Consider the following 26955-nt stretch of genomic DNA (forward strand, 5'->3'; position numbering starts at 1 on the left):
TGAGATTGTTTTCCACGTTATACAGGTGGGGAAAGAGAAGCTTAAATCAGTTAAGAAATTGCCTACTACCCAACATGTATTCATGGACAGAGCCAGTCTCCAGAACTGATGTCTTGTTGAAGAGAACATACAGGAATCACAGCTATCAGTACGATGACTTGACATCTTGGAACGGCTGCCATTTGCAAATGATGGGGTTCGGAATATGCCACCCCCAAATATGGCACCTTTAGTATATTGTGTATTTTAAGGTGAAGGAGTTTGAGAAAACAATAGAAGCAGGAAGGTCACTCTGACCTTCCCATCTACTCCCCTCCTCTCCTCTGAAACAGGTCATAAAACCCACATGTGAGAGGTATGCTTCCTACTCCTGGATGAAAGGGGGGTCCTTATCTTCTGAAGAAAAAGGGGCTCTGAGAAGAATCTGAACAAACAGGGCTTCCGAAGCCCCCCCTCCCAGTTTATTACACTTACCTCATAATCCTTGACTCTCATATTTCTCCACAACTGTCTACTTTTCCGCAAACCCAGCACAAAAATACTCAAGCTTAACTGTTTCTTCTAGTCCTCATTTTCTTATAAGGGCTCCCAGGTCACCTAATATTAAATACATTTATATGCTCTTCTCCTGCTGATCTGTTTTGTCAGTTTAATTTTCAGACCCAGCCAGGGACCCTAAGTAGGTCAAGGAAATCTTATTCCTTCCCTACACAAAGAAACATATTTTGGGGAACTATGTATGATTGAAAAAAAAAACCAAGCTACCTATTGAAAAAACACTTTCTGAAGTTCCTTAATGAAGGCTGTTTAACTCTTTTAGTCACCGATTTGCTTTATCTATTTAAGACCATAATTATTATATTACTACAGCAGGGAGTTCTTAATTGGATTCTGCTAAAGAAATGAGGATGGGCAAAAAAATTATTTTTCATTTATTTGCCCCTAAGGGCAAATAACTGCCTCATAAGCAACCCTAAAAACACTAATACCTCTACCTTAGAATCAGTGAAAATCAGCATTTAAGGATAAAAAAGTACTAAGCAGGACTTTTTTAGTCTTTACATTTTGGGGGGAGAAGACCCCACACAACTAGATAAAATGTACTATATGAAAGGAATATAATATTTCCTTTCTTTACTTTTTTTTTACATTTCCTTTTTTTAATGAAATCTTTTATTTACTTTTAATTTTTATTTACCTACTTATAATAATTTTTATTGAAGTATAGTTGATTTACAATGTGATGAACTTATTTTTTTAATTTAATTTTTATTTTCTATTGGAGTATAGTTGATTTACAATGCTGTGTTAGTTTCAGGTGTGCAGCTAAGTGATTCAGTTATACATATACTTATTTCCATTCTTTTTCAGATTCTTTTCCCATATAGGTTATTACAGAATATTGAATAGAGTTCCCTATTCTATTACATTTCCTTTCAATCAATAGAAATAGACATAAAATATCCTCAGCAGGGAAACCTGTCTTTAATACTGAATATTGATTCTGATAAATTAATAAGAAACACATGGTTTTTAAACTGCTTATTCTTAAAACCATAAATAGTAGACAATTGCTCTGAAATCCTGCCTCATCAAAACATTTAATGAAGTGGATAGGCTGAGCCAGAATAGCTTCCCAGGAATGTAAGCCAACATACCCTTTCTACTGAAGAGTCACCCTGAGGACACTTTTGCTGCTGCCTCCAGTGCTCTCCTACTGTGGACTGTCTTCTTCCAAGTACCTAAAAGGGCAGATGATTCTCTCAACTTTGGTGAGATGCAAAAAGGAGCCTAGTTTTTGGATGCTCAGCAGAGCCAAGTTGCCAGGATATTGTTTGCAAATAAAGGATTTGTACTAAATGGTATTTAGGGTAAAATCTTTGCCAGAGAACTCTTTCTTGAAGAGTTTGAAATACACATAGTTGGTTAAGGGCATGGGTTTGGAGTTAAACAGAAATAGCTTCAACTTGGGCTTTGCTGCTCAAGAGATCTAACCATGAGCCAGTCTTAAGCCCACTAGGCACTAAGCCACAGCTTCCTTGTCAGGAAAATGGGGGTGATAATACCTACCTCACAGAGACATGTTGAGGAATAGGTAAGATGGATCTTTTTACAGTGTAAGTTGGAATATATGCCTCTTCCACTTTAAACCTTCAGTGGCTTCCTACCTCATTCCAAATAATTTCCAGGGTCCTACTTGTCCCCTTACAAATCCCTTACAAAACCCATCACTTCATTGTCCCATTGATGTTCCCTGGAAGTATTAGACACAAACCTCAGGGCTTTTGCACTTGCAGCTTCTGCTCTGACTGCTCTTCTCCATGTATCATCAGTTCTCCTGGTTTACTTCCTCACTTCTTTCTGGTTTTCCTCAGTCACCTCATCTAAAGAGGCCTTCATCATCATCTTACTTAAAAAACGCATGTGCCCGTGCACACACACACACACACCCCCCTTACCCTTTAGATTCTTTTATCTTCGCATTTATCAATTCCTGATATATTATTTATTTGCTTGTTGTTCATTGTCAAAGTCACACATAGAATATAAACCGAGAGACAGATACATTGTTTTTGTTTACTGCTATGTCCCCAGCAGGGAATTCATTCATCACCTCACAGATATTTAATAAGCATCTCTGATGATCCAGCAATTCCTTGGTTACATATCTGGGACTCAAATTGATTGTTATTTAAATGGTTCCTAATTTGTAAAGACTTTTAAGGGTCCTAAGAAACTGGAACTGGAGCTCCTTTAGGGTGATCTGGAGAAGGGTTAGCACGAGATCCCATCTGTGGCAGCCGTGGAGCTGTGCCATTTACATCTCCCTCCAAGACAAAACTCACTAGGAGTGTAGTCAGTGGGACGGCCTCCGCTGCAGCATCCTCACCCCTGCGATGTCCAGCCGAGGCTCACAGCCAATGAGTGACATGGCAGAGACTGGAGCCGGCCCCTTCCTGCCCCAGGTGAGGCTCCTTTGGTGGGTGGTTGTTGCTCTGGGGCTCCCATGCACCTGGTGGAGATGCTCTCACAGCTGCCCTGCAGTCTGAGACCCTTCCTACCTGCTCATCCTTCCTCCCTCCTCTGCTTTCACAGTCATCAGTCCTGCCAATGTGGTTTGAAGGCTCTCCCTGCCTACTCCTGTTTCTTCTCCCCTTTCTCTTTCATACGCATTTCCTGTAATCAATCAATCAATTCCCCGTAATCAATCAAGTTCATCTTGGTGTCTGTTCCTAGATGACCCAACTCATGCAACAGCCCTTCTCTCAGGGTAGAAGAGTCACGTACTAAACTTTTGGACTGCAATTTTCTGAAGCCAAGTCTGTGCTCAGAATTCTCTAGGTTGGTAGCCGTGGTCCTCCATGTGCATGTGCCAGTGATTTCTGCACCTCCTTTAGACACAATAAAAAGTGATAGAACCAGGATTGGTCCTTAGAGCCAGTGGGGACTGTGTATATTTGAAGCCTAAACATAAGCTATTTCAGAAGATAAAAGTGGAAAGGGAGCGACAAAAAAAATGCATTTTTACAAGCTGGACTATTTAAGTGGGTAATGCCGATATTCAAAGGGAAATTCCGTGAAAGTTATTTGAGATTCCTTTCCTTTCAGTGACTCTATTCAACACGGACTGTCATCTCCATTTGGCCATAGTTCAAAATGTTATTTCTTTGATCAGCCTCTTCAGATGTATGTCTTCTGTGTTGCTATATGTATAATCCCTGGCTCATTGTAATTTATTATTCTGGAACTGAATGTGTTTTTATTAGAAGTGGTTTACTGAAAAGAAGGATTTACTAGCTTATGATCCTGTTTCAAGCACTTACGCAAAGCACATCTTCTGATGTTCTTAGAATTTTTTGGAGGGGGAGGATGTTAAAGAAAACATTATTCATGACACTTGTTAAAAATAAGACAGACTGTGTCCAGGAGACTACTACAATGGGGGTTTTGCAGGAGGGGAGAGAAGTTGAACTCAACTTTGAATACAATAAGGAGAAAAAGATTTATAGCCAAGGAGCAGGTTGGGGGGTGGGTCAGTGGATGGAGAATTACTAAGAGGAAACATCAAGGGTAAGGAGAGATTTGGGCTAAACCACCCTAATAGGATTCTTGCTGAAGGCAAGCCAGGGTGATCAGACATCACCTGGGAGATGGTGGAGGTTGAAGAACCAGATCAGATACTAAGGGTGATCAGATACTGAGGGTGGAGGATTCTAGCTAAATCAACTTATTAGCAGGATTCTTGCTAACACTGGGCAATGCAAAGGCAGACACAGAAGTCCAAAAGTCAAGGCCTATTTGGGAATAAAATTCAGAGGAGCCTGACTAAAGTTGGCTCAAGGAGAGAATCTTTGGGGTGGGATGTGTGTGTCGCGGTGGTGGTGACATATGTTTTTAATGTTTGTTGTAAATGTTTGTTATGAAAAACATTTCTTTTCCTCCCTGGCTCTGAGTAAGCTGGTCTTCTTTCATTTTTCTCATTTTAGTTGCTACAGCAACTGTTTTGACTAACATGACAGTTTTCCTGCCCAAGAAAGTTACTTTCTTGAGTGACCACCCACTCCATCGAAAGGCATGTTTTGTTGACTTTCTTCTTCTTTTTGCACTCTGAGAGGTAATTGCCGAATATCTTAGGAATAATTTCTTCAAGTGTTGTCTGGCAAGAATCAGGGAGCCTGTCTCAGTGCCCTGCTACAAGACAAGAGCCCTCGCAGAATCTAAGTGTTCATACTTGGCCTCAAAATGCCCACAACAGAGATGCTTCTGGGAGAGGGAAGGACAAAGAGAGACAGATACAGAGTTTGACATCTCAAACTGGCAGACCTTAAAAGTTAAGACCCAAAGATTCAACATCTCTATCTGGAAGTAAAAGAGAAAATGGAGATTCCTAAATATTGAGGACCATAAAGTGAGCAGACAGAAATACAGAGTTTGACTCTTTCAGGTGGATCATTTGAGCAATTCCTTCTTCTTCCCAAATTCAGATCCTAATCGAGCTGATCAGCTTCTCACAGAGCCAAGGATATGTCAGAGCCCTTGTTAATAACAAACACCATCAGGCCCAGTTTCAGTTTCTTTTTATTTTGCGGTACGCGGGCCTCTCACTGTTGTGGCCTCTCCCATCGCGGAGCACAGGCTCCGGACGTGCAGGCTCAGCGGCCATGGCTCACGGGCCCAGCCGCTCCAGGGCATGTGGGATCTTCCCGGACCGGGGCACGAACCCGTGTCCCCTGCGTCGGCAGGCGGACTCTCAACCACTGCGCCACCAGGGAAGCCCCCAGTTTTTTTTTAAAAGATGACATAAGTCAGAAAAGGTGCTGTTCCTTCCTCTTGCTCGTTTTCAGCAGCCTTCGTCGACTCTCCCGAGCCAGGTCACTTTGAAAGTTGATGATGTTCTTCATTTCTGAGGTCAGAATAAAATGAAATGAATGGATTAAATCCTTCTACTTGTTATCAGAATAAGCATTCGCTGTATTTCACGATCATTGCTGAAATCAGCTCTCTAAATGCTCACGGTTGGCTACTGAGAAGGAGAACTTTTCATTTCTGCTTCTGTGGAATTGAGAACCCAAGATAGATAGTAGGTCCAGCACCTGTAAAACTTGCTTAACAATCTCTTGATTGCCCCTCACTATCTGAGAGCGAAATCAAGGAGGTACAAGGCAGGGGCTCCCAACCCAGGGATGGTCTCCTCTGGTCACTACTCCCCGACACGCCCTTGAAGAAGGAAGGACTAAAACTTCCTTCTGATGGCTTGCCCTCTGTGCCAGATGTGGACTGAGGCTGGCTGGGGCACAGAAGAAAGCCTGACCTCTCTGTGCAGAAACCACACTTTAGCGAGTCTAGCTCCACGGTAATTTACAAGCTCTGGGTTATCCTCACGTGTAGACCTCCCGATCTGCATTCTGGATCAATGGAAATAAGCGCGCACGGTACCACTGCTCATCATGAAGACCCACGTGACAGAGATGCTCTCCCCACCATGATGTACTGATAGATATAATTCTGCCACATATTATCTCTGTCCTCTTGGGAGACTTGCTAACCTCAGAGAAAATCTGTAAGGTAGGGGAGGTGGCATTTACCACATTTGGTTCTTGGATGATTCATCATAAACAATACTAGCAACATGAGTCATAGTCACTGTCACTGTGTTCTTATATTGATAATCAGTAATAATGTAATGGGTGCAGGTTATGCATCAAGGCCTGCAGTGCCCACAGGTGGCCTGTAAGATGTGTTATTGTTCATGCTGCCATCCCTGCTTTTGGAGATGAAGAGACAAAGCTCATATAAGCCTGTAAGTGTCCAGCCACGTTTGGATCAGGTCTGTTGGACCCTAAAACCAATGTAACATGCCCAGTAGTTTCAGGTGTTCATGAAATGGGCTTCGTGCTTATTTACACATGTTTCTTCCACATCCCAAAGTCAGCTGTAGTATAGAAGTAGGTGCCACTAGATAAAATGGATTAGGGATTTAAGTTGAAGACAGAAAAAAAAAAGGGAAAGTACATCAAATTAGGGGTAAAATTAACAGGCAGCCACTCTATGGGCAGCAAAAATGTCCCATAAAATTGAAAGAAGTGAGCTGCAGATTTGCTACTTTTGATCATGGTGGCCAGAGTAATGCAGGAACGAAAAACAGTTATAGGATTCAAACTGTCTGTCAGATTACAAGGAACGCAACAGATTAGGAAAAATAACTTTTCTTTATACCAGGATCCAAGAAAAGAATTCTGATAGCTTTCTACAACAACTGGTAATAAATACAGTCTGTACAGTTCATGGAGTTCACAAGAGAATCCTTAAAAATGATGTAACTAGAACTGAAACATTTCCAAAGCCCTTCTGATCTGAGTGATGGTTACTGGCCTTCAGTGACAAGGAGAACAGCAAAGCCTCCTTCAGATGTGATGCTGAGCAGTTCCCTGGGCCCACTCCCTGACAATGTCTCTTTCTCACTTACAGGTCTCAAAGCAGGTGTGATGCAAATGCCTGCTTCGGTGTAGCCATCAATCTCAGCTCTGCCCCACCAGCTACATGACACAGGGCAAGACACTTAATTTCCATACCTCAATGGCCTCCTCCTCTGTAAAATGGGAATAATAATAGTACCTCCCTCACGGGAAGTTGGGCGGTTAATAAGTTAATGTGTACAAAGCTCAGACCATTGCCTGGTGCTTAGTTAGCATTGTTTTGGTGGTAGTGGTTTATAATGTTATTTATATTTGGTTAGACCCTTCGTGGCCTTTCTCTAACTCAGACTTCACTTGTCCCTCTTCAGCCTTAACAAAGCCCTTTCTCTTCCTCCAGTGTTGATCAAACCATGTTTACCCAAAGGTGGAGCCTCCAAGGCAGTGTTCATTCACTGACAACCCAAACACCCACTGATTTTAGGCAGAGTGGGACCTGCTCGGCAAGGTTGACAGGGTAGAACAGACACAGGCTTTGAAATCAGAGAAACCAGTTTGAATCCCAGGTCTGTTATTTATCCACTGTAGCTTTAAAGAACTGACTCTCCTTCAAACATTTTTCCCCTTATTTCTAAATACTGCATGTCTGATAAGGTAACCACTAATCATACCTGGCTGTTTAAACGAAAATGAAAAGTTCAGGGCCCCTGTCACACTAGCTACATTTCAAGGGCTTCATAGCCCCACATAACCTTCATGGCCTCCACGTCGGGCTGTGTTCATCTGGCATGTTTGCATCATCACAGAAGATCTGTTGAAGAGTGTTGGATAGTAGCCCTGAATTACACAGTAGTTTTCTCCTATTACCAGTTATTCGGCATTGACCTCATCCCAGGCACTTGGGCTTTCTCAACTTTGAGAGCCATGTGAAGTTGGTATCAGTTTTCTCAAGTTACAGGTGAGAAAAGTGAAGCTTGGAGAGATGAAATGGCACCAGTGCAAGATTCTCTGGCAGATGCCTGGTGCTGAGGCTGACAGTCAAACCCAGGAAGGATAAGCTACAAGGTCTGGGCCCCAGTGTACCTCCTAAGGGTTCACTTTCTCAGAAATCAGGAGTCTCATGATGGAATGTGGAAGTCCTCACTCATTTCACTCCTTCTATATTCTAATCTGCCCATCCCATCACAAGCACAAAAGAGGCCCAGAACAGCTAATGTTTAATTGAAATAATGTGAAGTTAACATGTTTATTAACCAGCCCCAAATCACTATCCCTTCCCAGTAGTGAGACTTGACTATTCCCTGTTTGATGATGCAGACCCCACAGTAGAAAAATATAGTCATTCACAGTTAACTTAAGAAGTAATGGTGGGTGAGAGAGCAGGAGAGGGAAAGGTAAGAAATAACCACAAATCACAGTTAAAATAAAATCAACCACCTGTTATTGCCTGTTATCTAGAAATCCCACTCAAATACTTGCCTCCTATTTAGAGTATTTGGCCTGCTGAGATCTCTACCACTCCTTATGCAAAGAAATGGTATGAAATGTCGTTTAACCAAATCACTTATAAAATTGAAATAAAGGAAAAATATTTTTAATCTAAATCATTTTAAAAGTAACTTGAATCTCTGAAAGATAAATTGTGATATTGAATGATGTTGAAATAGCAAGTGTTAGGGGAAAAATACACTAAAAGATAATGCTGAGACCACAGCTTTTAAATATACTCTATCCTTGATGAAATGGGGGCAGCATCTCTGGAAGCCCCTAGGGGCAAAAACCCCTCAGAACAGGGATCCTTGAGGCAGGAACAGCTTCTAACTGTAGTGATTCCAGCAAAAGTGATGCTTCTTGTTTCTTCCAAACAGAATGCCCTCCGATTACCAGCTTGTCCGCTTTCACAGGAGTTCCTGTTCCTTTCACACTGTCTCTCCCAATGGCCAAAGGAAAGAGCTGGTTTGGGCTGGATGTGTTAACTACTCCTTGAGCTCTAAAGCGTGACTAATGAGTTTTAACCAAGTCCTATGAGAATTGAAATTTTGAGCCCCCTGGAAGAAGTTACATTATGGTTTGCATCCTTACCAGAGGATCCCACTACCATCTGTTAATTGCAAACAAACAGATTTGTGAAGTAGCAAGGGCCCAGCTTCCTTTGACATCTCCCCTGCCACGCTCAAGTCTGGAGGAAGATTTTCCTGACAAGGGAACTGGGGATATTATAGCCTCAGTGTGGTCACGAGGCCACAGTCCAAGTTCTGGTCAGTAGGTACCTGTGTGAAATTTAAAACTGCTATTAGGGGAAAAGAATAGAGAATGTGTGGGAGGTGCAGAGAAATCTAAATAGGTTGGGTTTCAGGTCCTTTCAGCTGATTGTCACATACCCCTCAGGTCTGTTCTCTGATTTTCATGGGTAGTTTGAATCCACTTGGTCTGAGAATTTTCTGGTCACAGTCGACAAGTTTATCGTGGGCCTTGTTGGAAACCTTGTCATTAGCATCTGTCACAGCTCCTTACAGGTCTCACTGGAGAATTTCTGTTCTGGCAGCTGATTCTCCTAACATCTGATGTTTTTTATCTATGAACTAAACGGACACCTGGTAAATGATATTTTTTCCCCTTTTGCTTTTGTTGCTAGGGAGCCCAGTGCCAAATAGGCACCTAATTCTCATTGTGTAGGACCTTTTAACAAGTATTTCTAAAAGCTCTTTTACTCTGTCCTTATTTTGCAAATTTGCCTTTTCTTCTCCTTCCTTAGAGTTCTTATCCCATTTTGCAAAGGATCTCTTTGCAGGGGCCACACCCAACCTCTAAGATGAGCTTGTATGACTTAGAAAAATGTGCTGCTTCCTCTAGGCAGACAGCCTCAGGGTGGTGCCCTGGTATTTGTATGTCTGTCCGTGGCAGCCCTCCAGGGACTGACCCTGATGGGCTCTGGGCCTGGTGCAGCCCCCTCAACTTGAGTAGCTTCTTGCTTATGTTTTATATATTGGCCTACTGTGATATATTTCATTTGAAAAAAGAATTCTTTTCTTATTTTTTTAAGACCATGAATTTAGTTTCGGTGTGCCTTTGATGTGCTAGGTGCTTGGAACACAAACGTCAACAAGAAAGTTTCAAGGACTCTGCCCTCACAGAGGTTATATTCTGATGTGGGAGCCAGGCAATAAATCAATAAATAGTGAAATAATTGCAGACTGTGTTTTGTTGCAAGCAAGGAAATAATCAGGATACTGTAATAGAAAATAAAAATAGAAAATAAAGTATTAGGGAGGTAAGGGAAAACCTCTCTGAAGAGGGGATAATTAAGACAAGACCTGTAGGATGAAGTGGAGCTAAGGACAGTAGGAAGAGTCTTCTGGGCAGGCGGAACAGCAAGTGCAAAAACCCTGAGGCTAGAAGAATTTAAGAAGTTCAAGGAAAAGAGTCCTGATGGTTGTAATGAACAAGAGGGAACACAAGGGCAGAAAGTGGTGTGAGATCCAGTCTCTAGGACCCAGATTAATGCAGGACCTTTTAGGCCATGCTAGGAGTTGGGATTTTATCCTAAATATGATGGAGAACTATTAAATGACTTTAGTGAACTGATTAAAAGTTTGGAGAATCAATATGGCTGCTGTGGAAAGAAAGAGTGGAAGTGGGAAGATCAGTCCATGGGAGATGCTAGGAGTTGGGATTTTATCCTAAATATGCTAGGCATTGGGATTTTATCCTAAATATGATGGGGATCTACTAAATGATTTTAATGAACTTATTAAAACTTTGGAGAATCAACATGGCTGCTGTGGAAAGAAAGAGTAGAAGTGGGAAGATCAGTCCATGGGAGAGATGATGACGCTTTGGACCAAGGTGGTGGTAGTGGAGATGGAGCAAAATGGATATATATGAAAAATGCTATGAAAATGAAATCAAGAATAGAAAGTCAAGGATGACTCTTAGGGGAATTCCCTGGCGGTCCAGTGGTTAGGACTCTGTGCTCTCACTGCCGAGGACCAAGGCTCAATCCCTGGTTAGGGAACTAAGATCCTGCCAGCCGAGCAGTGTGGCCAAAAAGAAAAAAAGAAAAAAAAAGGATGACTCTCAGTTTCAGTAAATGGATAGATACTAGTGACATTTATTGAACCCAGAATGTCTTGTGATGGAGAGACTTAGAGAGATAAGGGTGAGGAGTAAAGAATTCAGCTATGGATATGTTAGTTTTGAGACATCTGTGTGGAGATGTCAAGTAGAGAGTTAGATGTCTGAATTGGGAACTCAGAGAAGACTGGGCTGCTGTTATAAATTTGGGAGTCATCAAGAAACAGATGGTATTAAAGCCCTGGGGTAAAAGGAGGTCTAGGAACGTAGTGGAAATGAGAATTCCCAGAGCCAATTCCTGTGGAACATGTAGAAGTTGGGTGTAGAAGGAAAAGAACTTAAAGGAACAGAACACAGTCAGAATATCAACATTCCAGAGTTTCCAAAAGGAGGGAATAGTCAGCCACTCAGAGATCAAATCAAAGGAGAAAAGGAGTGCGCGCACTGCATTTGGCAGCATGAACGTAAGTCATGGTGGACCTGGCAGAGAAATGTTAGCAAGTGATAGAAACAGAGGGCAGATAGAATTGGTCAGAGATGGTAGGGAAGGGAGATAGTAGAGACAATGGCTAGAGAAAGACTCTTCAAGATATTATGCCCTGAAAGGGGATGAGAGACATGAGGGAGTAAATGAAGGAGGAAGTGTTGATGGCTAGAACACATTTGTGTGCTGATCAGAATGATCTAATAGAGAAAAAAATTGAGTATTGGGTGGTGATAAACAGAAGACTGAAATCCTTGTGTAGGTGAAAGAGGATGGAACCTGGAAGAAGATTGAATCTGGAGCAGAAATGGGGGTATTGACCTTTGATGGGAGAAAGTGTGCTTTATTAGGAGTAAAGATGGAGAAAGTTCGCATCTGAAGAGTTTCCTTTAATCAGTGAAGCCCAGTAATTGGCTGGGAGTAAAGGGGTATGAGAAGAAGCAATGAGATAGGCCTTTCAAAGAGTGGGGAACCTTTTAAGAAAGAATTACAAGGTTGAAAGTCATGTTGACTATCCTTTTGAAGCTGATAATCTTGAATTTAAACCAAAGCCAGACAGTCCAGTTTTGTGGTTTTCTTTCATCAAGTTCAGCAATAAAAAAATGGACAGGGTGGACTTAGTTTTTTGGCCAAGAAAACAGAAAATGAGACATAGGAGTTGAGGGTGTCTGTGAGGGAGTGATTGTAATATTGGACCATGGAAATAAGCTAGACAAGGATGGAAGTAAAAGGAGGAGAAGTCTGGTGGTTAGTGAGAGATTGGCAGGGTTAATGAAGAGGAAGTTGCAAGAAGTCAAATTAATACAAAAGAGTGAGGACTGTAGAGCTAGGGGCTAAAAAACATCAGATGGAAGGGTCCAAGAGTCGGATGTTTAGGAATCCAAATTTCCAGATGGCGATGGTAACGTCTGAGGGTACTAAGTAATTGAGAGAGGAAGAAAGAAAAAACTCCTTGCAGTTAAGAAGGCCAAGGAACTGAAAGTTCCACATCAAAATAAGCTGGAAAATCATTCTTATTTATCATGTATATTTCCTGGATCATCTCAAATCCTTATTTGGAATTGGATAGGGTGCACATAAGTAAATAATAATGAGAGTAGCTGATTCATTGTGGATCTACTCTGTAAATACCACTTTAGGTCGTACTTCTGAACACTGAAATTGTTTATTACCATTAGGATATTACTTGGGAAGTATTCTAAAATGTGTTCATTCTCATAGTTTAATTAATTGATTATTCTCATTTCTCAGTCAGTAATGATATAAGACATTTTCGTTCAAGTTCAATACCTTTTTGTATGACGTACAACACCTTTCTTATCTAGCCTTATTGATGGGTCTAGTCTCATCCCCTACCATCCCCTTAAGATGTTCTAACCACACCAGCTCCTCAGAAGTCCCCACTGGCAGGTCAAGCCTACATGCCTGCCATGCTGCTTCACCTGGATAACTTCTGCTCATCCTCTAAGACCCATCTGAAATGTCAACTTCTGGGTCAAGCCTTTTCTAAAAAGTTGAACCATCTAAAAGTGTATTTTTGTGGGTCAAAGACATCACATACTGGCAATTTCATGTTGTTCGTAATTTGCTACCAGAAATATAAACCTGAGCTACACGTGAGGGATGGTAGCTACCACTTGCTGAACTGTAACTATGTGATTCACATCCGTGGTAAAGGTACTTTAAATTTATCATCTCATTTCATTCCCTAAAAGGTAGGTATAAATAGTTCCTTTTGTTAGATAAGGATTCTAAGACTTAAAAAGGGTCTTTGCAAGAGAAGGTAAATAATAAGTGGCAGAACTGGGTTTTGATTCCAAAAGCAAAGGTCACATTATGCCCCTTCCTTCGTCTCACTCATCTCTGTGACTACAGTGCTAAGCACGAGCCTGGTACAGAGTTGAAATACCTATGATAATTCTTCACCTGTTCGAAAACTACCCAAACGAATTTAAAAGTTGGCTTTGTTCCTGATACTCTAAATTCTGACACGTTAAGGTGGCCAAGTCTCTTGACATTGGGTTTACCTTGATGAATGGTGCTGCTTCCTTGGAATTTGGAAAGATATGTTTTGGTGGGTGAAACCTAGTTAAAGAGTCTGACCTAGTTAAAATCTTGAATCCAGTAATTGCTCTTTGTTTGAAGTCACACCCTGCTCCTGTTTGCCAGGCAGGTTCTCTATAGCAGTGTTGTAATTATCTAGGAGGACAAGTTCTTTAGATCAGGAGAAGAACAAGTGGATTTGTTGACACGTGGGTGCCAAGTCTTGATGTAATGCAAACAGAGGGCAGAAGGTATCTGGATTCATTCCCTGAATACCCTTTGGTTTCATTGACATAGAACTTCCCTGGCGTTGTTAAGAAAAGTGTTGCTTTCTTGCTAAAATAAAGACCAGGAATCCTTTGGCAAATACAACTTAGCTGCTCTGGGTCCCCTGCATTTGGCTAACATTCCATCTTGATTTGAATTTTGATTCTGTAGTTTTCAACAGAGTTCCTGATGTCCACAGCAGTGGTTCTCAGACTTTAGTGAGCATTAGACTCACCTGGAGGGCTTTTTGGAACACAGATTTTTGGTTCCCACCCCAGAGATTCTGATTCAATCTGTCTGGCCTAGAGCCCTAGATTCTGCCAATTCAATCAGTCTCCCAGGTGAGGTTGAAACTGCTGGTCCAAGGATTACACTTTGAGTAGCTTAAAATCTTGCTTAAGTTCTGGTTTATGGGACACCAAGTGAGGTTGAATATAAAAGCAAAAACTCAGGAATTATCTGAATGCTGAATTGTATAGGCAAAAAAAAAAAAAAATCAGTGACTTAAAAAAATGATCTCCTGATTTCTGACATTTTGTTAGAGACCAGCAACAATTCCTCTTGTGTGGAGGGATACCAGTTGGCTGGAACTTGGGAGTCCTTCTTCTTTCCAGGAGCTCTTTTCCAAGATCTTAGAGCAAATTTCTCCTCTGTGACTTTCAGAACATTAGTGTGTTTTGTTCTTAAAACTACCCTAAAAGAAGATGCTGTATAAAATTGATCAGTCTTTCAATGCAAAAATGAATGCAAGAAATTTTCAAGATGAAAACATTACATAATATAATAAGAAATGTGGTCATTAGATTCAGGATGCATTTTTCTTTTGTTTAGAGACTAAAAGATATTTGCATTTTTATTAGATTCAAAATGGTGTGAGTCATGCAGATCAACACATTTCTTTTTCACAGGAATCCTTTGTGTTTGAACCCAACTGCCTCTTCAAAGTGGATGAATTTGGCTTCTTTCTGACCTGGAGAAGTGAAGGCAAGGTATGGCTCAGAAAGAGCAAGCTGTTCCTTCTTGCTCTCAGGGTGAAGGCATTTCATTTTTCAACAAGTGATGGAGTGCCTCTTGAGGGCATGGACCCTACGCTTATTCATTCGTTCAAGACTTTTAAAAATGTATGCTAGGAGTTGGGGATACATTGATGGTCAAGGATGTGATCCTCATAGATTCCAGCCTAGGATCAGAGTCACGCATCCAAAAAAAAGAAAAAAGTTACAAGTCACTGAGAATTGTGTAAGAGAAGTTCAAGTTGTTACAAGAGCTTTAACAGGCAAGTCTGATTTAAGTCTTGGGAGTTAGAAAGGTTTCCCAGAAGAGAGATGTTCAAGCTGAAGTCTCAGGGGTTCATTTAAGGGCATTTTCATCTGGTTATACCCCAGAACTTAACACACGGCACAATGACACATTTCAGGAACCTTTGGGTAAAATTTACAAAAAGTAGAATCAGAGTTATATAAAAGCTAGCATAGTCCCACTTACTATTTCATGTACACACATATATTTAATAATATATATACAGTATTAATGTTATTATGTGTATAAAAGTAACATTTTATAAACATTTTATAAATAATTATTCAAAGTTGCATTCATACATATATTTGAAATGGAATGTTTGGGGCCTTGACTTTCTGTCTGTTGGAAATTATTATTATTATTATTTGTTTTTAATCCTGCTTCTGCCTTACTCTAGTCAGCATTGCCTTCATCATCACAGACATTTGTCACCTTGTCTGTGCCATAGGTCTGGCAGAATTTAGGCTCACTGCTATGCTAAATTCTCTCTTTGCAGGAAGGACAAGTTCTAGAATGTTCTCTCATCAACAGTGTTCGACTGGGAGCCACACCAAAGGTACCTGTGATTGGTGTTTGCTGGTCTTCTAAACACAGAATGTTGTTTAACCCGTTACTGCCCCTCAATCATCAGCTGGGAATGAAGAACAGGCACAGTTTAGAAATCTCATCATTAGCTCACCTTGAAGGCTCAGTTTGCCTCTGAGAGAAAAAAGAAGGAAAGAGCGCATAAATCAGCCTTCTTCACAGTGATTGCTTTGTTTGAATAAGAAGCTGTTTGCATAGTGGTGCTAGGAATTTAAAAGATGTTTTTTCCTAGAATATTCTAGCACAGTATTTATCCCCTTTTCCATAATAGCCCTGCAAGTTTTTAAATGTTCAAAACGAAATTATGTTCCTCACTTTGTTTTTGTTTTTTATTCTTTAGTGACCCTCTTTTATGTTAGTTACAATCGCTGTGTAACCCTGTTGGCATTTCCCCCTGAGTTCTTGTGGAGGACAAAACCACTATTTTTTTTTGCTAATTAGGGTAAACTTACACAGTTTTCATTCCAGATGAGGATGCCAGGGCTCCTAGAGGTGCACACACTCACTCTTTGTGTCCAGACTATTTGAAAGACTTAATCTCATTTTTGAGTAACTTGTGGTTGCTGGTTGTGGCAATGCCCTGCATATTTGCCTGAATCCTCAGTGACTGTTCTCTGTGAGAGATCCCTTTGACCTTTGTGGACGCAAGCAGGTCCCAGTCAGAGCTTTTCTGTCCTGTTGCCATAGTCCGAGTCCTCCGATAACTACAACGAGAAATCGAAAGAAAGACCCTCCCTCCCAGTCTTCTAAACCGATAATTTTATGATACTTTTCTTACCAAATGAGTCTCAGTCATGTATAGTGTTAAAGATTTTACCTCCAGGAGTTTTAGAATAACGCCAGATATCTGGGCATTTTTAGATAGAGAAAAAAAAAAATTTGCCCTAATATATGTTTTTTACATCAAACATAGTTTCCTTTTACCATCTTTCTGCCATGCTCTGTGATCTAATGTCTTTTTTCCTATTTGTCTACCTCAATAGGATCCCAAAATTTTGGCTGCTCTTGAAGCTATTGGAAAGTCAGAAAATGACCTGGAAGGGCGGGTAGTTTGTGTCTGCAGTGGTACAGATCTGGTGAACATCAGTTTCACATACATGGTGGCTGAAAATTCAGAAGTAACTAAGGTATCCTCTGTGAAACAGCCTCCTTCCCTTCCCCCCCATATGTACATATGTGGTGCACATAATTTTTCATGTATAATTGTAATAGATATTTTAAATTGTAAAATAATTTAATTTAAATTTTAAAAAATGATTCCATTGCCTTGCTGGAATGTTGGTCTAGAAAATTCAGCAAGCACAATACCCTTTTAGCCCGTCCCTCACGTATGCCAAGAGCCCGAACACCTACTGTGTTATGTTGTAGGAGCCTCTCACACTGGAATGTACACAGGAATCACCTGGGATTTTGTAAAAACGCAGATTCGGATTCAGTAGGTCTGAGGTGAGGATAAATCCTCCATTTCTAACAAGCTCCCAGTTGATGCTGATGTTGCTGGTCTGAGAACCACACTTTGAGTAGCAGCACTGCCCAGTAGAAAAATAATGCAAGCCACAGATGTAGTTTAAATCTTCCCAGTAGCCACAGGTTGAATTAATTTCAGTATTTTAGATTCCACATATAAGCGATATCATATGATATTTGTCTCTCTCTGTCTGGTTTACTTCACTTTGTATGATAATCTCTTAAGTCCATCCATGTTGCTGCAACTGGCATGATTTCATTCTTTTTATGGCTGAGTAGTATTCCATTGTATATATCTACCACATCTTCTTTATCAATTCATCTGCCGATGGACAGTTAGATTGTTTCCATGTCTTGGCTGTTGTAAACAGCGCTGCTATGAGCATAGGGGTGCATGTATCTTTTCGAATTCCAATATATCATATTTTAACCCAATAGGTCATTTTAACATGAAATCAATATAAAATCAGTTAATATATTTTACATTCTTCTGTTTATACAAAGCCTTTAAAATCTGATGTGTATTTTTAATTCAGATGGGCCACATTTCAGTGGCTGCATATGGCTAATGGCTACCCTGTTGGACAGTGCAGGTCTACGTGATTAAGATATCTACCCCCCCGCCATAAGCTATTAAAGTATTGGGTTATAATCCATCATAATACTGTAACCAGCCTACTATTGCCCTGGCAAGTGAGTCTCAAAGAGATTTTGGCCAAAGTAGAAAGCTTCAAATTTAAATCACTTTCCTGCAAGTCATTTGTCTTCAGGGTAGTTTTACCTGTGGATGGAGCACCCATTATCTTTGCATAATATGTGTGAAGAGGCCTGGGCCTTTGCTCTACCATTGCAGAAACGTGGCTTAAGGGGATTGGGAAGGGGAACATTTTATTTTCCCATTGATCCTGCAGGTAGCTCAGCATAGGGTTGAATGAGAAAGGCCATCATTAGAAATATTGAAATTTAGAGCCTGAAGAGAATATACAGTAAGATTATTTGATGAAATGGAGATGAGAAGATTTAACCCTGGACCCAGAGCTAATGGGTACAGAATTGAGTTCTGCAGATTCCAAGACCATCTTTCTTTCACCCTCACTCACAAAGTGTGGTCCACATTCCAGCTGCATAGGCCTCACCTGCGAGCTCCTTACACATCAGAGTCTTGGGTCCACCCAGACCTACTGATTCAGAATCTTCATTTCTAACAAGGCCCCCCAGTGACTCATATGTGCAGTGAAGTTTGAGAAGCTCCCAGCTGTGGCTTTGGGTCCAGGAATGGATGTTCCATGTGAAATGAGAGCCGTTGCTTCTGTCCTTGTGGTGGTTTGGTTGGCTCCATGCTGTTTTCCCAGATCACTTTGCTTTGGGGAAACAGATTTTGCCTTCAAGTTCTTTCTTTATTGTGCTCAGATCAACACCTTGTTTGAATGGTTTCTTGAACCCTGCTGATCTAAACAAGCATCGTTTCTTAGAGTTCACGCTTATGTTATTTGCTACAGAGGTCTTTCTGGTTGCTATTTGCAATAACAACATTCAATCCCAGAAGTCCATGCTGACCACCCAGGAAGAAAAAGACTTGTTAATCAGACAGAGATATTTAGCTGCCTGAAATTTTGCAAAAACACAGTTCTGTAGACCGGTATGCCCTGGTTTTTGTCAATGCGTCATATTACAAAAAACAGTATGACTTCTATGAGCTTAAGAACCTGGGCTTGGGACCAGGTTGCCTGGGCTTAAATCCTTGCTCTTTCTCTTCCCAGCTGTGTGACTGAGACATGCAACTGGCCTCTCTGAGCGTCACCTTCTGCATCCATAAAATAAGAACAATACCAAAATGCCTGCTCTTAGGATTGTTGTATAGATTACGAGTTGTTACATGGAAAGTGCTTAGTGCACGGCCTTTCTCATCCAAAGCCCTCAAAGTGTGCCTGCTATTCTGATCACAGGGTCCTAGAATTTTAGAGCTGGAGATTGAAATTAAGCAGAGCTTCCCACCACCTCATTTGTCAGATGTGGCAAATGAAGCCAAGCAGTTACACAACAGGCTAGGCCAGAGTCCAGCCTAAAGCTCAGGCCTTCTGATTTCCCGAGTGATGCTGTCCACCCACCCCATCCCTGAGCAAGTACAGTCCTGGGAAGGTGGCTCAGATCAGTAAGCCCATAATGTTCTTACCTTCCATGGTTTGATTGTTGTCAGTCTTGGTTCCTTTTGTTTAAAAGTCATGATGTGAAACCTATACTCATGAGTACGTGGTATATATGTGTATGTTCCAGGTGGAAATTTATACTTAAAGATAAGATTTGGGGTGTTTTTGCAGTAGCATTTCCACTGAATTTAAGATTAGCTGGCCAAACAAGTAGGACTATAAAATAATTCTGTACTGGATTTTTAGTTCAAACTCAATACTGTTTGACCCTGCTCTTATTAAATAAACTAAATGTTTCAGCTTCTGGGAACTATTAGTTACAATTTTATAATTCATTAATAATGTAATATGTAAATATTAATCTCACTGTCCAAACTAGACAGCCCATGCTTATTAGAGCATGTCCTTTTGGTTAATTGATACTTGGAAGATGTTGAACAAATTTTTCACTTATGTATACACGTGTGTGGATAATCTTGCCTACTTCCTGATTTCAAAACTTAACTGTCTGCATCCAGATCGTAATACTTACCACCTCCAGCATTGACATTTTCCCCATCACCACTGCCTTATTCCTATGCCTCTATATATGTTACTATCCCTAACAGAACACACAAGCCATCAAAGTGAGAGGATTTATACAAAATACAGATGTAATTACCACAGATCAAAATGATGGCAGAATTCATACATTAGATCAGATCAAGTGAGAAATGTAAAGATTTCCCAGTGTGCCTGAAATGGTGTTTGGAACTCAGCCTGTGGTATCACTTTCACCTGAGTACAGCTTAGGAGCCTAGAATAGAATTATGGGACCGTGGAATATGCTATCTGTCCTCTTAGCTAGCTGTATTCTGGTCACTTTATCACAGAAGTCAGTTAACACAAGTCATTTTTTTAAAAATATTTTTATTGGAGTATAGTTGCTTTACAATGTTGTTAGTCTCTACTGTACAGCAAAGTGAATCAACTATACATATATCCCCTCTTTTTTGGATTTCATTCCCATTTAGGTCACCACAGAGCATTGAGCAGAGTTCCCTGTGCTATACAGTAGGCTCTCATTAGTTATGTATTTTATACTTAGTACCAATAGTGTATGTATGTCAATCGCAATCTCCCAGTTCATCCCACCCCCACTTCCCCCTTGGTATCCATACGTTTGTTCTCTACATCTGTGTCTCTATTTCAAGCAAGTCATCATTTTTAAAAATAATGCTTACAGACCTTAAACGCTTTATTTTAACTTGAAGCATATAAATGTGGTTCAATTGTTGACCCGTCTTTTAATGTTAGGGCTGAGGTCTTTGCATTCAGTATGGGTCTGTAGGTAGGGGTTGATGTAGTTTTTCTTTTTAATTGAAGTACGTATAGTTGATTTACAATGTTGTGTTAATTACTGCTGTACAGCAAAGTGATTCAGTTATACATATATATTCTTTTTTTAATATTCTTTTCCATTATGGTTTATCATAGGATATTGAGTATAGTTCTCTGTGCTATACAGTAGGACCTTGTTGTTTATCCATTCTATACATAAAAGTGTCCATCTGCTAACCCCAAACTCCCACGCCACCCCTCCCCCAACCCCTTCCCCCTTGGCAACCACCATTCTGTTCTCTATGTCCGTGATTCTGTTTCTGTTTCTTAGATAGGTTCATTTGTGTCATATTTTAGATTCCTCATATAAGTGATATCACATGGTATTCGTCTTTTTCTTTCTGACTTACTTCACTTTGTATAATAATCTCTAGTTCCATCCATGTTGCTGCAAATGGCATTATTTCGTTCTTTTTTATGGCTGAGTAGTATTCCATTGTAGATATGTACCACAGAGGTTGATGTATTTTTTGCCTATACTTCACCCATAATGCATTGCCTGAAATAATTCAGTTTGGTTTCTTTAAAGTACAAGTGAGACTTTAAAGGCACTCATGGAGCAAATCAAAATACAGAATCCTACAACTGCATGACTTCTTTCCCTAATCCTTTAGTTGTCTTATTTACATCGAGATTGAGAAAAATATTTTAGCAACTTGCCTTTAAAGAAATCTTCCCAAATATTCACCGAAAGAAACAACAACCTCTTTCTTTCCACAAGCATATTTCACTGGTTCGTGTAATTTTTATTACATACATAGGTATGGAAACAAATGTAAGTAACTCATGGTAAGCATGCAAGGCGAGAGCAAAAAGGTACAACATGTTGGAAAACAGCTTATTAACTGTAAGGGTTTGGCATTCCCTGGGTGGTCAGAGTGTTTTGCTTATTTTATGCCATCTGATAAGTCTTGGTCTGACCAGTGAAATAGAAATTTTAAGAGGGTTTCTAGTACAGAACTTGCTTAGGAGTATTTATTTGAGATTCTTGAGTCTGTTCTTAATTCCCAGGCTTTTATGATACTTACAGTCCAATGATTCTGAAAAATTCACTTAATTAAACATTTAATCCAAGCAGATGGGCCAACCTTCAATTCATGTCCTCTCCATGGAGGACCAACTTCTACACGTGGAATCTTTCCTGACTCTGAGAAAGCCATCTTACTTTGTTTGTTCATCCACTTCCTCAAAGGGTTCTCTGGTATTTTTTCTTCTTATTTCAAGGAGGTGTTTTAAGAATCAATAAACTTTGACATGAAATCTGACTTCCTTAGAGTTAAGCTTTCAAATAAATACAAAATGTTTTCACAGCACACAGGACAGTAAAATGATTGTGCTTTTTCTTTTTTCAATATAAGATGTCACCAGTATAAAAGACATCTTTGTAGCTCAGCTTGTCTTTTCTTCAATCACCCCCTCTGCTTAAAGAGTAAATAAGCTTGTCTTGCCACTCTTCCTCTTTACAAGATTTGAGCTCAATTCTATAGAACTTTCTCCCCTGCAAAATAAATGTCTAACAGTATCTAAACCTTTCACCCACATCCTTCCAGTTGCTGAGTCCGCAAACACCCTCCTCCAGTGTCCTGATCGGTCCATTAACAAACACTCTTGTATCTAGGATCTAGCTGCTTCTACCACCAGCATCACTACAGCATTCTCCAGGCCAATACCATTTCCCCCCCTAATTGGCATCTGTACCTTGGCCTTGCCCCTTGCAGTCTGTAGCTGAAGGGATGTTTCTGAAATGTAATTCAGGTCACATCACTTTGCTGCTCAGAACCCTGCAAGGCTCATAGGGCCCAACAAGAATCCCTTCTCACTTCCCTTCCTCATGTTGCCTTCATCTCCCTCTTCCCTCCTTTATATTTCCTTCCAGCCTCAGGGACTTTGCATGTGCTGTTCCTTTTGCCTGGAACATACTCTTTCCCCAGTTACATGCAGCAAATCAATCCTGCATCATCTCCCCTCAGATCCTGCATCATCTCCCCTCAGCACATCCTAACTCCTTATCTTGCTGTATTTATCTTCATTGCACTTCCACTATTTTCATGCCATACATTCATTTACTGCCATACATTCATTTACCTCCCTGCCCATGAAGGCAACATTCTGCTCACTGCTGCATACCTGACATCTAGAACATTCGCTGCCCAACATTTAATAGATGCTCAATACATACTTGTTTTATTGAGGTCTTTATGTTGACTGAATCCATAAATTCTAACCTAGGCGATGAATAGATATAACCCTCAAGTTTTTTACATTTTAGCTCAAAGAAAAGCTAAGAGAATTATCTTTGGACGAGAAGCCCAAGAAAATGTGATTCAGTGATGGTCCAAAAGGTCTGGGATTCCATGGCGTTATTTCTAGAGTCACTTTTCAGGATGTAATGGGACTGTTGCTAAGAATCCATGACAAGCCTGGAGGTTGTAACCCCGGTGTCTTGGCGTCTTTCCAAGTTAGATCATTATTTTCTGCTTCCCTAAATCTTTCCTGTCATTCCAGTTAGAAAATTCAGCTTTCATTTCCTCTCCTTAAAAACCTTCTGTTAAAAGAAATCGCTAACAAATTGCTGGCACTTTCCCCTCAAACCCAGTCTGCCTTTGGGTAATAGGTGCATCTGTTTGGTCACATAACTTAAAACATCTATGAAAAAACAGCCGCATGAAGGAGATATTTCTCAATTTTTTCTAAACTGTGTGTAATACAACTTTTTCTCTGAATCCTACTCATCTCTCTGCCCACCGTTTTACCATAAACCCTACAAATAATACCAAATATTGTAACAAGCTTCTTTAGTTAGAAAAGCAACTCAGTTTCTCTGATGTACTTTTTTCTCTCTTGGGATACAACTAGTTGGGGAGGATTTTGTCCCTGGTGTGTTGAAGGCAGTTCAGATGTCTTTCATTAAGCTACAGCTGGCGCTACACAGCAAACTGCAAGCACCGTCGCTGTACATCAGATTGAAAGGCAACCATCATTGAAAATCTCCGCAAATAAGTCTGTTATTTTATACCAAGTTGAATTTTACTTTGATTACAAAAATAAGCTGTTACTGTGAAGTTCAAAATGCAAAGATTTGGATTTAAGTTCAGACAATTTCCAGACTGCTCATTATACTTTCTGCAGGTTGTAAATATTTGGCAAACTCCATAAATTATGCTTTGTAACCAAGTAAACAAATAAGCTCATGACCGGGTACTATAGAAATTAAATTACAAAATGTTATGTGTTATTCTTGTAGACAAAAATGATAAGGTCAGGTAGTTTATTACAGGGGATAAAATCTTATTTTAGTCAATTGGGTTGAATGTCACAATCGCTCCGCTGAACTTGAATTATGTTGAGTAGAAGAATTTATGCAAAGGTTCTTGGAGAAGGGATTTATTCTTCGCTTTGCTGGGGAAAAAAATATCAAGTTCATGTTTAGTCCGTCCCTCCTACTGGCTTTGCTAACACCCTGCAGAGCCCCGCTCCCCTCAACTAGTTCCCCTACCCCTAGTCAGGCACAGACCTACACAGGGGATCAAACCATAAGCCTCACCTGGGACCTTCTTAAAAATGCAAGTTCTTGGGCCTTATGCCAGCCTAATGAACCTGAAATTCTCAGGATGGAGCCCAGTTATCTGTTTTTGTTTCTGTTTTTGTTAATTGAAGTATAGTTGATTTACAATGTTATATTGGTTTCAGAGATACAACATAGTGATTCAGTATTTTGATGGTAATAGTTTAACTAGCCTCCCAGGTGATTCTGATGCTGGTTGAAGTTTGAGTCCCATTGGTTTAGCATACAAACGGACTTGGTCCAAAAATCATAATGATTTTGAACCCAAACAAGTTTTTATCAGATTGATTGACTGAAGCATGCAGGTAAATCTGTAGACCTATCGATCACTGGTTAGAATTCACTGAGAACACAGAAAGCACGATTAAAATGAATTCATTTCTATGACTCTAGAAAAAAGCTATTTCTTAAAATGCAGTTTTAAAACTGTCACTAGCTTTAAATTGCTTCTCCATTTACCACATAGCTCCAGTTTTTACTGCTAGCAAAAAATGTCATTGTGAACATAATGTATGTGTAACATGGGACTACACGTGTTTGTATGTTTTCTAATCTTTGGGGTATAATTGAAAGATGGGACACATGAGGTGGTGGGTTGGACGCCTTGCCTGAGATGAGACTCTTGCCTCTAGAAAAAAAGCTATTTCTTAAAATGCAGTTTTAATTGTATTATATATGCCAGTGATTCTTAAAGTGTGGTCCCCAGACCAGCAGCTCCAGCAGTACCTGGGAACTTAATCTGAGATGCAGATTCTCAGGCCCTGCCCCAGGCCTATGGAATCAGTACCCTGTGTTTTAAATAGCCCTCCAGATAAAGGCTCAAGGTGAGAACTACTGCCCTGCAGAGAAGCTCCATAAGGAGCGATTATATCCTGCTTCTCTTGCATAAGTCTTGAAGAACTTACATTAACTGCTCTGCTGCCCAGACTCACCTGAGCCGATGCCTGCTGAATGCTAAAGGAGCTAAATTGTAAATCTGAACTTTCTATCCAGAGTCCAAGCCCCAATATACTAATTGATTTAAGTTCTTCACCACACTGCCTCATGGTGTTTTGAGGCTCAAGTCTGGGATGGTGTGTGTGTGTGTGTGTGTGTGTGTGTGTGTGTGTGTGTTTGTTTCATGTTTCCAAGACTGAAAGTTGGCACGTTCTTGTTTTGTTTCTTTTTTAAACCTTCCGGAATGCATGGGAAACGAATCAGTGAGGGGCAGTAAAAAGCCATCTTGGGCTTCCCTGGTAACGCAGTGGTTGAGAGTCCGCCTGCCGTTGCGGGGGACGCGGGTTCGTGTCCCGATCCGGGAAGATCCCACATGCCGCGGAGCGGCTGGGCCCGTGAGCCATGGCTGCTGAGCCTGCGCGTCCGGAGCCTGTGCTCGCAACGGGAGAGGCCACAACAGTGAGAGGCCCGCGTACCGCAAAACAAAAACAAAAACAAAAAAAACCCATATTAAGGACAGAGCTGTGAATCAGAGCAGAGCAGATGCATGGGTGCATTATTTGTGAGCTTTAAATGTCCCCATCTCACCTAGATGTTTTCTTCTTGCCAAATAAAGGTAATAGGGTTCATTTGTTTAATTGCTGGGTTGAACGCGGAGGCCATCAAACTCTGGTTCGTCAGTGAATCTGTGGAATGGGTGACACTTGTCTCCTGGGGCCTCCCATGACCACCTGTCATCTCTCTTGCTCTCTCTTCCTTCCACCTTCAGTTCTCATGCTGCTCTTGCCAGACCATTTGTCCCAGGATCCAGTACTTCAGTGTCTGACCCATGGTGGTACTCTCTGCACTCTGGAATTATTTCTTTATCTCTGTATTTCCAAAAACTGTAGTTCCCTTAGACCAGAAGTTGTGGACTCAGAGATGCCTGCAGGAGCCAGGGAGATGATGTGAATATTAAGAGGTGCCAGGAGACAGATAGGGATGGAGTGGAATTTAGTGAAGTGGGGTGTGCATATACCATCTGGGGGCACTTCCTGCCAGTTTTCCAACCATCAGAGCATGGCCCCATGGGAGGAGCAAAGTGAGAAAGAAGCAATGAGTGAGGCGTGGTCCACAGCCACACTGAGCAGGCTGCAAAGTCGTCTTCAACATTTGCGTGACCCATGCATTTTTATACAGTTCTCCAGTGTTTTCTGAATGCAAAAGGAGTGTTGCTCATGGTAAGGCATGCACTCCCACCACATTCTGGTCGAAAGCACGTAAGAGCAAAAAGAAAGGAAGCCCCGTGTCCCCTTTTTCCCCTTCCTAAAACCCCCACCCCCTCTCTAATGTGTCTTTTCAATGCACACACAGTTTTCTTTTATACTAAGTTGGGCTCATGCTGTTTATAGAGTTTAATATAGTACTGTATTTTGTCATTAATAGTTTTTATCATGTGCATTTTCTTTGTCTTTAAAATGTTTTCTTGGGCTTCAGTGCAAGTCCCCATGACCTTTGAGGTGGGCATTTTTAGTTGTTACCTACTCTTGCTTCTTTAGAAACCTCCCAGCCTCTTAGGTACTTCTTTCAGAATGCTGTGATCTTCACAGGGGACATGTTTTCACTGCTGAGGGTTTCATGAACTTGAAGGTTTCCTAAGCAGAGACTCCATGCTGGGCCCAGTCCACAGCTGCTCGGCTTGCCCTAATTGCAAGTGTTATCAAATGACTCCATCAAGGGAATGCAGAATGAATTACTCTAATTGCACCAGAAGTTTGGATTTCACCTTTTGGCCCCTGGGACAGAAAAATG

General features: G+C 40.8%; 1 protein-coding gene across 1 annotated transcript in view; it reads left to right on the plus strand.

Annotated features, from left to right (window-relative positions):
- Positions 1-26955, plus strand: part of PLCB4 (phospholipase C beta 4) — a 273741-nt gene that overhangs the window by 118576 nt on the left and 128210 nt on the right. The window contains exons 3-5 of the mRNA XM_032607078.1: positions 14691-14771; positions 15581-15640; positions 16653-16796. Of these exons, the coding sequence (XP_032462969.1) occupies positions 14691-14771; positions 15581-15640; positions 16653-16796 (285 nt within the window). The remainder of the gene's footprint in view (positions 1-14690; positions 14772-15580; positions 15641-16652; positions 16797-26955) is intronic.

Source organism: Phocoena sinus, chromosome 15 (assembly GCF_008692025.1).
Source record: "Phocoena sinus isolate mPhoSin1 chromosome 15, mPhoSin1.pri, whole genome shotgun sequence".
In the NCBI taxonomy this organism is placed as follows: domain Eukaryota; kingdom Metazoa; phylum Chordata; class Mammalia; order Artiodactyla; family Phocoenidae; genus Phocoena; species Phocoena sinus.